This window comes from Pongo pygmaeus, chromosome 19 (assembly GCF_028885625.2).
Source record: "Pongo pygmaeus isolate AG05252 chromosome 19, NHGRI_mPonPyg2-v2.0_pri, whole genome shotgun sequence".
Lineage (NCBI taxonomy): Eukaryota > Metazoa > Chordata > Mammalia > Primates > Hominidae > Pongo > Pongo pygmaeus.
Window position 1 is genome coordinate 87,216,664 of NC_072392.2, and position 12,505 is coordinate 87,229,168.

The window sequence follows — 12,505 nt, forward strand, 5'->3', positions numbered from 1 at the left end:
ATAGAACCAGGCATGGTGGCATGGCCTGTAATCCCAGTTACTTGGGAGGCTGAGGTAGGAGGATCACTTGAGCCCGGAAGTTTGGGGCTGCAGTGAGCTATAATCATGTCTGTGAATAGCCACTGCATTCCAGCCTGGGCAACAGAGTAAAACTTTGTCTCTAAGAAAAAAAAGTTAAAAATAAAAAATTCTATGATAGAATCTAAACTCTTATTATGACTATATATCCATGTTTCTATCTCCCCCATACCAGTATCCCTGGAGAAAAGTGCCTGTGTTCTACTTATTTTCTGATCCCCAGTACTTAGTACAACGGTTTTAATATGGAAGTTGTTCTGTATATTGTACCTCATTAATGAAGTGAATAAATGATAGAATAGGATAATCCATTAAATCACCATCCAGCAAAATTCAAATGCAATGCAGTTAGATTCCTTTAACTTTATACTCACTTCTATGATAGCAGCATTAATGGCAGCTTGAAAAGCTACAAAGCCTTTCTGCCAGAACTCTGAAGCTTCACACTTCATTTTTTCATTCATTGCTTGACAGTGAGCTTTAGAAGAAGAACACATCCATTATTATGGAATGACACAATCTTGGCTACAGAAAAAAACAAAATGTCAAATGTTTCAAAATGCAAAGTCCATGATAATATAGTGGATGGTAAGTCTTCTCAGTTGAGAGTTGCAGAGCACACCCAAACGGAATACAGCAGAATTACTTTACGAATATTTTTAAGACCAGTTCTCAGTGATTTTTCATTATATTTTATAATTCTTTCCATTAGTCAAGATTGCTTTCCTTGAGCTTGGATCTTCTGTTGCTTATGTCAAGAAAGCACTAAACTTTAAGAAAATGTTTGGGAGTCAATGAGCAAGATCATTTCGTTCAGATGTTTTTTTAGGAGCAATTTAGAAATAATAGTAAATATAATTTCTTAATAAAACAATGTACTTAAGCACATAAGCTTCATTTAATAAATATGAATCTCCTTTATGTTCAGAAATTAAAGGTATATGTTGTGGTTGTGTATATGTTTGTGTAGTTTCACCTCTGCTATCAGGTATGCCCCCTTTGTGGCTACTGATACAATAGCAAAAAAAATTTTTTTCTTCTACGAAAGTTACCCGAATGGTCTCTGTGCTCTTTCATCATGGGAATTCTATGTCCCCAAGAAAACTTCAAATGGTAGGAGAAGGTATCAGTAAAGATGACTCTCACTGCATCCATTGAATAGTTCAAATCCAATTCATCCATGCTTTTTTCATCAGGCCACCCCATGATTGTTCTTCCTGCCATGTGAAGAAAACAAAAGAAATAGTTAAGCAAGAAGATCTCTATCTGGCCATATTCAATTATGTTGAGGTTATTTTATGTTAAAGCTATTTCCTTCCTAAAGGCAGCGCTGGGCCTAAATAAGACATGGAGGGGAGGGGGGTGGGAATTTCTGATATTCTAGATAAAATCAGAAATGTATGGCGAACATTTGTATTGCAAATATAACTTACCCTTCCAAATAAATCATTTAAACAATGTATCATTCTGTTCTTACATTGCTATAAGAAAATACCAAGACTGGGTGATTTATAAAGAAAAGAAGTTTAATGGACTCACAGTTCCCTATGACTGGGGAAGCCTCAGGAAACTTACACTCATGGCAGAAGGTGCCTCTTCCCAGGGAGGCAAGAGAGAGAATGAGTGCAAGCAGGGGAAATGCCAGACACTTATAAAACCATCAGATTTCATGAGAACTCACTCACTATCATGAGAATAGCATGGGAGAAACCACCCCCATGATCCAATCACTTCCCACTGGGTCCCTCCCTTGACTCATGGGGATTGTGGGGATTATGGGGATTACAGTTCAAGATAAAATTTTGGGTGGAGACACAGCCAAACCATATCAAACAATAATTTAAGGCAGAATGAATTTGAAATAATTATTGGTATTGGAAATTCCAATGGTATTGGAAATAATCATTGGTATTGGTATTGGTATAAATATTGATATTGGAAATACCAATACATCAACTTAAATTCATATACAAACAAAGGTATCTAAAGTTGGAATATATGCTGCAATTATAGTACACATTTTCATTTGGAAGTGATGTCAATGTAGCCAAATTTCCAAAGACAGCATAAAACTGTTGCATTTAGATAGTGTTTCCTTAAGAGACTTTGTTTATTCTAAAATATATAGTGTAAATGGCTGACTGTTACTGATCTAACCCAGGCCATTTAACCCATAGAAGCGCACCCTCCTGGTGCAATTCAACAAGTTCTTTTGTCCTCCATATTTCCTACAATCCAGCAGCTCGATCCAGAGGCTTAACCAGACTCAGGTCTAATCCTTTTTTGCCAGCCGATAGGTGTTGATGTGTTGTTTTATGAGAGGCTTATAATTTCTAGTTGTTTCTCTTTTTGAGATATTCCAGCTGTTGACACTCAGTGCCTAGGTCCATTAATTCAATGGGAGTTTCAAAATGGTGATGTTTTATTTCTATCATTTCTTTTTCATCTACTAATATAAAACATTTATAAAATAATATTTTCCATTATCTATTTGGTTGTGCAATAGTTAGTTCACGTGGGATATGTGCTTATATTTTCTCTTTATTAGCTATTTTCCACAATAAGAACTCATTACAATAGGCTGAGTATCTCTTATCACACGCTTGAGACAAGAAGTATTTTGGGTTTCAATTTTTTTTTTGATATCATAATATTTTCATATACATAATAAGAAATCTTGAGGATGGAACCCAAGTCTAAATGTGAAATTCATTTATGTTTCACATACACTTTATACACATTGCCTGAAGGCGATTTTATACTACATATATATATATATATATATATGGTTGTTGTTGTTGTTGTTGTTGTTGTTTTGAGATGGACTTTCACTCTGTCACTGAGGCTGGAGTGCAGTGGCACGATCTCGGCTCACTGCAACCTTCACCTCCTGAGTTCAAGTGATTCTCCTGCCTCAAACTCCCAAGTAGCTGAGATTACAGGCACATGCCACCACGCCCGGCTAATTTTTGTATTTTTAGTAGAGATGGGGTTTCACCATGTTGGCCAGGCTAGAGCTCCTGACCTAAGATGATCTGCCCACCTCGGCCTCCCAAAGTGCTGGAATTACAGGCATGAGCCACCATACCCAGCCTATACAACATTTTAAATGATTTTGTGCATAAAACAAAGTTTTTACTGCATTTTCACTGTGACCGATCACATGAGGTGTATTGGTCTGTTTGCACACTGCTATAAAGACATACCCAAGACTGGGTGATTTATAAAGGAAAGAGGTTTAATTGGCTCACAGTTCTGCATGGCTGGGTGAAGCAGGAAGTATAAGAAAAACAAGCAAAGAGAAAACAAGTCCTTCCCTGACCAGGCTGACTCACTCCAAAGTCCAGCTGGAGCTATGATAACATGATCTGCAAGGCCAGGCAGGGGCCCTAGAGAAATGGATTCCAAGAGCAGGGAGGAGAAAAACAAGTTCTTATCAGTCTCTGCCTGAAATTCTTTCCCCATGCTATCCATTCTCTGTTCTGCTCTTATAATTACTTTTGTAACTATTTCTGCAAGTTTGCAAGGATTTTGTAAGTTCCTGTTTTCCCATTTGTGCAGGATGGCAAAGGTCACAAGATATGCCAAAATTGCAAAACCTGTCACAGTTTGATTAACTGCCTTTGTACTGTTCTCGCTTTCCCCATCCTGCAAATTTCACGCCACTGGATAGCCACCCCCCTTCAGTTGCATGAATAAAAGTCAAGCCCTGTCTTTGTTCGTGGCTCATCCTCTGGATATTAATCTGCTGGGCCAGTGGCTACCTAAATAAAATCCTCCTGTTCCACCCATCTGGTCTTTCTGGTCTCCTGATTCCTGCAACATAGGGAGACCTCAGGACACTTACAATCATGGCAGATGGGGAAGCAGGCACCTTCACAAAGTGGCAGGAGAGACAGGAAGCAAAGGGGGGGAAACCCCTTATAAAATCATCAGATCTTGTGAGAACTCACTATCATGAGAACAGCATGGGGAAAACTGCTCCCATGATCCAATCACTTCCCTCCCTCAAAACATGGAGATTACAGGTCCCTTCCTCTACATGTGGGGATTACAATTCAAGAGGAGATTTGGGTGTGGACACAGAGTCAAACCTATCATGAGGTCAGGTGTGGAATATTCCACTTATGCATCATGTCAGGCTCAAAAGGCTTCAGATTTTGCAGCATTTCAGATTTTGGGTTTTAGAATTAGGGGTGCTTAACCTGTATTATCCTCTAACAGTAAAACAGTTAGTTATGTTTTTCATTTAATAACTTGATGAAAGCATGGACTTATGCCACATTGGCTGCGGAGTTCGTTTGGCATAATCGATCAGGTCTTGATGGCTCTCTAAGCTATCTGGAATGACAAGGTTCTTCACCTTGTAAATGTCCTGCCCTAGACCTTCTCTTCCATAGTGTGACTCCCAAATTTTAAGGACACATGGGTGAGAGAATGAGACTATTCCATACTTACTTATTTGGTCTATCACACTTTACACATTTAACAGCTTCAACAGCATTCCAAAACTATACTAGTAATATAAGTTCTGAATATGGTTTCAGTTACTATTCTCAAATTGGCCCTTTCTGCTTTCTGGTGGGTAATTATGAACTCTTAAAGAAGTTTCTTCAGGACCATCAGATACCTTATTGTTTCTCTTTGTTCTCTTCCTACACCCAGAGGAAAAACCATGCCAATCTTGTAGCTTTTAGAGCTTTGTGTCCCACCCACATATATACTTTGTGGTACAAGGAAACATGTCACCTCTTTTCATTGTAAATATTGCCCATGGGTTTTCAAAATGATGTATAGTTTCTCTCTTAATATGTATGCATTTGAAAAATCATGCTGTCACTACAGTCCAATGTTTCCAGAATCTTTTCACAAACATACATTTAAATAACCCTGGACTATCTCATCTTGATATGTACAATTATGAAGATAACCCTTTTAATATGGAATTTTCTAAATGGGACACTAGTGAAAAAACTACAAAAAATTTTGAGACTTGGAAGGAATATACATTAATGTTGTTAATAAACTCTAGAAACTTGAACATTCAACATAATTTATGAAGGAAATCTCAAAATGAATTTGTGCCTTTTGCAAATAAGGAAATTACCATGAACAACCAGGGAACATACCTTTTAGGAATGGGGATGAAGCCACTTTGTTCATGATCTCTTGGGTAGTTTTGGATTCAGGTGCAAATGCAATAACATAATTAGTATCATTAAAACCATCTACACGTCCCAGATCCATTGAAGACATTTGAGGAGTGTCATGAACTTGATGTAAATTGGAGAAAAATAGGTACAGAAACAGTACCAGAAGAAATGAAAAGAGCCATTCCTATATAGCAATAAGAGAAAAAGGAAGCAAACTGGTAGATGTTATACCACAGATCAATCATTCACAAACAGTTTGAAATACTTAATTCTGTTATTTGGCTTGCATTCCATTTGTTCTTTCTCCTAGTTTTTAAATATCCTGATTTTCTTTGTCCATTAATCTGCGTATTTTAAAATATGCACATTGCCCACCAAGACAGAATTGTAACATCAATTCCAGTTATAATTGGGAATCTAAGTTCACCACACCTTACTGCAAGTGATAAAGCCTGGATTACTTTATGAATGGCCCAACAGTTTAGTCATGTTAAAATTTTAGTGACAGTGATAAATAAATAGTAGGTGATGTGGAATAGGTAACTAGCTTCCATCAACAGGAGCAAGATCATATTTTTACCTTCTGTTGCTCATATGTGAAAGAAGATAGTCCCAAAATGTTGCTCATAAAAAAAAAAAAAGTTAAAGTCTTTGTCATTGTGACCACATTCTGGAATTGGAAATACAGCACAATGTAATTGAAACCCAGTGATAAGAACCTAGTTAATTATTTAGTTATAATTCTACACATAAGTCCTTTTTAAAAGAGTTATATGTCGTCTTCATCATATGATCCTTTTTTAGCTATGTGTGTTGGTCTACGTCTATATCTATTTCTATCTTATTAGAAAAATAAATATAATGTTTATATAAAAAAGAGCTAAAAGTTTAAAGGTAAAACACCTATGTAGGGTGGGATCTCAACTTTTACATTTATGTAATCTTTTCCCTATGCAGGAATTGTTGTATACTTTATTCCCTGCCTATCCAAGCATTCAATACATATTTGTTGCATGAACACACACACATGTTCATAAGATCAGATGTTAATATAACTTTTGAACTATGAGTATTCTATGGGTGATTTTATTATATTTTTCTGAGTTTACTAAATTTTTTGCACAAAGCACATCTAATAATTCTATGATCAGAAGAAAATAAGTACTATTTTAATAGAAGTAAAGTTCACAATACTATTTTCCCGTTTATTTACATGATCATTATTTCTTTCAAACTGACATTGTCTGTGTCTATAATGACATTGTGTAGAAGTGCTACAATTTGCCTTTTGATTGTTTCTTAGATTTTGGATTCCCTGCCTCTTTTTTACTTTGTTCCTGAACTTCTATACAAATGCGTTCATGAGATTCAAATGAGCTCAGAGGTTAAGAATTGTTATGTCTGCAGTACAAAGATATGGCTTTATATTTCGAGGAGTTTCTGAATATGAATTTTTTAAAATATGCCTCTAGTAAGACATAAAACAATAATACATAATGTAATTTGAAAAAATAAATTTTACTTGAACAAATAGCAAAGCCCAGAATTTGAAAAAAAGTCTAGCTTGTTAATTAGACTACACGTATGTGCAATATTAAATAATGAAAATAAAGTGTTTATGTTGCCTGATAAAATACTTTTTCATCCTCTAAATATGAGAACACATAGACTCTGAACCATACCAACAAGGTCTGTCTTTTCATCCTCCATTTTTTGAGACAGTTCTTGCAGAGAAGAGCCCACGTTTGCTGACCCACGGTCATGCATCTCTTGCTCATTTTGACCTGTTTCCTTTAAAAAGACAGAAAAAAATGAAGTAAATGTGAAGATCTAAAGTAGAAAACATTGTGCAATCAAACATAAAAGAAACATTGTAACAGCTGTTTCCAGTTGCATTCCTGGAGAAGAAGAAAGCCAAAAGGCTAAAATAAAAACATATGAGGAAATGTTTACACTCAATATTGAAAGAAATAAGAATTAAAACAACTATCAGATATCATTTCTCCATCATTGGATTGAGAAAAACAAAAGAGTGAATAGTGTCGATCGTTGCTATCTCCTCAACTGTAGGTGTTGTTAAATTGTCTAATGGAGAGAAAGGAACTTTCCGCCCTGTTGTTGGAGGTACAAACTTACCCAGTCACGTGGGTGATTCATTAGTAATTCATTACTACTTAGCAATATCCTACCATCAATCAGTTCTGCTCCTGGATATGCAGCCCAAGGAGATTCTCACATGGGATCATGAGGGGACCAGTGCAAGGATGTTCTTTATAATGTAGATTATTGTGGCATGGTGTTAATAAAACAAATTTTGATGGATACAGTCCAAAGATTACTACGTAGGATTCAGGAGCACTGGATTGGCATACGCCCATCCACATGAAGAGATCTTAAAAATATAGCTCCAGTTCAAAGGAAGAAAGAAAGAAAAAGAAAAGATTGAGCATTAGGTCAAAATATCATTGATATCAATTCACATTACACGTGATACACATTTTCCAAAAATATTCAGGAGCTAAAGGATCACCATCCCTAATACAATAAAAAGTTATCTTTGGAAGAGGGAAATAAGAATGGAGGTTGGCTGAAAAGTGGGAATTGGAAATTAAAGAAAATAAGTAACCAAAACAAGATAGGAGCTTTGTTTGAATCAATTATTTTGTGTGCCACAAACTTAAGAGATTGATTAACTTTTACCCGGGACATCATGTCCAGCTACCAAGAAAAAATTACAGGCTGCATAAGGTGGCTCATGCCTGTAATCCCAGAACTTTGGGAGGCTGAGGCAGGAGGATTGCTTGAAGCCAGGAGTTAGAGACTGGCCTGGGCAACAAAGTGAGACCCCATCTCTATTTTTAAAAATCAAAAAATTAGCTGGACATGGTCCCTGTAGTCCCAGCTACCAGCTACTTGGGAGGTTGAGGCAGAAAATTGCTTGAGCCCAACAAGATTGAGGCTGCAGTGAACTATGAACATGCTACTGTACTACAGCCTGGGTGACAGAGAGAGACTTTGTCTCAAAAACAAATAGAAAAAATTATAACACATACTAGAAGGTAAAAAAAAAAACAACCAGTATAAGGAGAGAAAGTATCAGAATCAGACTCAGATGTGGGAGAAATGTTGCAATTATTAGACTAGGAATTTGAAACAACTATGATTAAAATACTAAGGGCTTCAATGGATAAAGTAGACAATATGTAACGTGGGAGAAAAAAAAGTCCACACCTGTTTCTCTGTATAAAACACTTCTGATAACAAATGCCTGGGTTTTCCCCACCAAGAAATTCTCCAGTTCTCTGTGGACACCAACTGGGTGACTTAAAATTCAATTCACTTCAATTCCGACACTGTCTACTTGGAGTTACAGCAGATCCCACAGATTAAGGACTCAGTCCCAAAAGACTGCCCTCTACTTCAGATGCCAGTCACAAGCCTGGGTCTTTTGTACTTCTGACTGACTGGCTACATATTAGGGGTTCCCACAACCCACTCCTTGGGTTTGATAATTTGCTAGAGAAGCTCACAGAACTCAGAAAAACAGTCTAATTGCAATTACAGTTTATTAAAAAGGATAAAACTCAGGAACAGCCAAATAGAAAATATGCATATGGCAGAGTGTGCAGGACAGGACACCGAGCTTCCATTAACTCTCTGGGTGCACCACCTTCCCAGCGCCTTGAGATGTTCACCAAACCAGAAGTTCCCCAAACTCCTTCAGTTAGGGCTTTTATGGAGACTTCTTTACATGGGCATGATTAATAAAATCATTGGCCATTGGAGATTAACTCGAACTCAATCTCCTCTCCTCTCCCTGGACACCTGGGGATGGGGCTGAAACTTTCTAATCACATGGGTGATTCCCTGGCAACCAGTCCTATCCTGAAGCAATCTAGGGGATTTCAGCCATCAGATATCTCATTAACACGAAGATACTCATTTCACTTCAGAGATTCCTGGTCTTAGAAGCTCTGTGTCAGGAACAGGGACCAAATATTACAACCAACGCTATTCCCATCACCCCTATGACTCAGGAAATTACAAGGGTTTTAGAAGCTTTGTGCCAAAACTATGGGGCAGAGACAAAATGTATATTTCTTATAATGTTGCATCATGCAGGAACAGATGGGCAAGGTAAGAAAGGAGATAAAACTTCTAAGAGAGAACCAAAAATAAATGCCTAATATTTAAAAAATACTGTCAGAAATGAAGAATGCCTTTGATCTTTGATAAGCTTATTAGTAGACTACACACAGCTGAGAAAAGAATCCAAAACTGAAAAGAAAGCAAAAAAAGACCAAAAAAAAAAAAAAAAACAAACAAACCAGAGCAGAATATTTAAGAACTGTGGGACAATGGAAAATGTGTAACATATGCCTAATGAGAATACCAAAAAGAAAGAAAGAAAGGAACAGAAGAAATATTTTAAACAGTAATGACAGAATTTCCCCAGATAATGGCTAGACACCCAACCATAGATTCAGGAAGGTCAGAGAACACCAAGCAGAATATTTGCTCAAACAACTACACCAAGGAATATCATTTTCAAACTACAGAAAATCAAAGATAAAGAAAAAAATCTTAAAGAAGCCAGAGGAAGAAAACATCTTTTCTATAGAGGAGGAAAAATTAAAATTTTATCTAACTTTTCTTCAGAAATTATGGAAACAGGAAGAGAATAAAGTATTTAATGTGCTGAGAGAAAAAACCCACCAACTTAGCATTCGACCCTTAGTAGAATGTACTCTGTGATATTAACCTCAAAAGGTGAAAGAGAAGTACTTTCTCAGACAAACAAAAAATGAGGGAATTTGTTGCCAGTAGACCTGCCTTGCAAAAATATGAAAAGAAGTTATTTCAAAAGAAGTAAAATGATATGTCACAAATTTATATATAAGGCTGGGCACAGTGGCTCATGCCTGCAATTACAAAACTTTGGGAGGCTAAGGTAAGAGAATGGCTTGAGCCCAGAAGTTCAAGACCAGCCTGGGCAACATAGGGAGACCCTGTCTCTACAAAAACAAAATTATTTAAATTAGTGAGGCATGATGGCATATGCCTGAAGCCCCAGCTACTAAGAAGGCTGAGGTAGAAAGGATCACTTGGGCCTGAGAGGTCGAGGCTGCAGTGAGCTGTGATGGCGACCCTGCACTTCAGCCTGGGCAGAGAAAGAAAGAATAAGTGAAGGCACAATAAAAACTTTTTCTTATTTTTAATTGATTTGAAATATAATAGAAAATAATAGCAATGTATTCAATTGGGTATACTTACGTTTATATATGTATATAATGCCATATATACAATATATGTATTACATTCATATATAATGTTCCTGTATGCTTATCTGTAAGTGAAATGAATGACAGTAATGATATGAGGGACAGGATGGAGGAGGAATTGGGGTTATTTTGTTATTATAACATACGCTACCAGTGAAGTGGTATAGTGTTATTCGAAAGTTGACTTGGATTAATTGTAAATATATATTGCAAACTCTAAGGATTTAATTTGCTTTTCTTTTGGAAAATCCATGAAAGAAAGTAAAAACAAAAAACAAAAAAAAAATGAGTCTAAATGAATGATAATCTAAGAAAGAAGGAAAAATGAAATTATATTAAATGCTCAATTAAAACCACAAAAGGCAGAAAAAATGTAGACCAAAAATAGAATTGAAGACTAGAACAAGGGCAATAAATAGAAAATGGTAACAAATTTGGTAGATACTAATCCAATATGTCAATAATCACTTTGATCATCAATGGTCTAAATGCACCAATTAAAAGACAGAGATTGTCAGAGTAGATGACAAAAAAGATGTAATTACATGTTGTCTACACAAAACCAACTTTAAATATAAAGACACATATAGATTAAAAGTAGAGGGATAAATATAGATGGACCATGCTAACAATAATCAGAAGAAAGCTGGAATAACTATATTAATTTCAGATGGAGTAGACTTCTAAAACAGAACAGACTTTTCATTCTAAGGAAGGAAAATTATCAGGGATAAAGAGAGAAGTTACATAAAGTTAAAGGGGTCAATTTTCCAAGAAGTCATAGCAATCTTTAACACGTGTGGGCTAACAACTGTGTCAAAATACTGAGAGAACTGCAAAGAGAAACAGATGAATCCACTCTTATAGTTGGAGACTTCATCACCTCTCTTGGCAGAAATGGACAGATCCAGCAGGCAGAAAATAAATAAAATCAGAGTTGAACTCAACAATATAATCAACCGATTGGGTAAAATGAACACTTCTACACACTATTTCACCCAACAACAGCAGAAAATACATTCTTCTCATGCTCACATGGAATGTTCACCAAGATAGACCAATTTTCGGCCATAAAACACACCTTAGAAAATTTAAAGGAATAGAAATCATACAACGCATGCTCTCAGGCCACGGTAAAATTACACTAGAAATCAGTAATAGAAAGATAACTGGAAAATGCCCCAAATACATGGAGGTTAAACACACTTCTAAATAACATAAAAGTCAAAGAAAAAAATCTAATGACAAATTAAAACTTATTTTGAACTAAACAAAAATGAAAACACAGCTTATCAAAATTTGTGGCATACAGGGAAAGCTTTGCTTAGAGAGAAATTTACAGCATCCAATGCATATATTAGTAAAGAAGAAAGATCTAAAGTAAACAATCTAAGCTTACACCTTAGGAAATTAGAAAAAGAAAAGCAAATTAAATCCAAAGAAAGCAAAATAAAAGAAATGTAAAAATTATGATAGAAATCAATGAAACTGAAAACAGGAAATCAATAGAGAAAAATCAGTAAAACCAAAAGCTGGTTCTCTGAGATCAATAAAATCAATAGGCGTCTACCAAGACTAACTAAGTAAAAAGAGGGAGAGAACACAAGTTGCTAATGTTAGAAATGAAAGAGGGGGCATCACTACAGATCTCATAGACATTAAGAGGACAATCAAAGAATATTATGAACAACCCTATGCTTACAGATTTGATAGCCTAGATGAAACGAATCAGTTCCTTCAAAGAGACAATCTGTCAAAACCCACACAAGAATAAACAAACAATCTGAATTAGCCTATATCTGTCAAAGAAACTGGTTTAATAATCAATAATCTTCAAAACAGAAAGCATCACTGGTGGTTCCCCAGTGAATGGGTTCACTGGGAAATTCTATCAGACTGTTAAGGAAGAAATGTTTCAACACTGTCAATCTCTTTCAGATGCTAGAAGCAAAAAAAGGAATAAAATTCTGAATCTTTGTTCTGTGTCTTTCA

General features: G+C 36.0%; 1 protein-coding gene across 1 annotated transcript in view; it reads right to left on the reverse strand.

Moving 5' to 3' along the window:
• ABCA9 (ATP binding cassette subfamily A member 9) overlaps positions 1 to 12,505 on the reverse strand; it is a 79,947-nt gene that overhangs the window by 63,068 nt on the left and 4,374 nt on the right. Inside the window, exons 2-5 of the mRNA XM_054457983.2 lie at positions 6,914 to 7,022; positions 5,208 to 5,415; positions 1,131 to 1,295; positions 453 to 556 (exon numbers count right to left, since the gene is read on the reverse strand). Coding sequence (XP_054313958.2) covers positions 453 to 556; positions 1,131 to 1,295; positions 5,208 to 5,415; positions 6,914 to 7,009 — 573 coding nt within the window. The 5' untranslated portion in view covers positions 7,010 to 7,022. The remainder of the gene's footprint in view (positions 1 to 452; positions 557 to 1,130; positions 1,296 to 5,207; positions 5,416 to 6,913; positions 7,023 to 12,505) is intronic.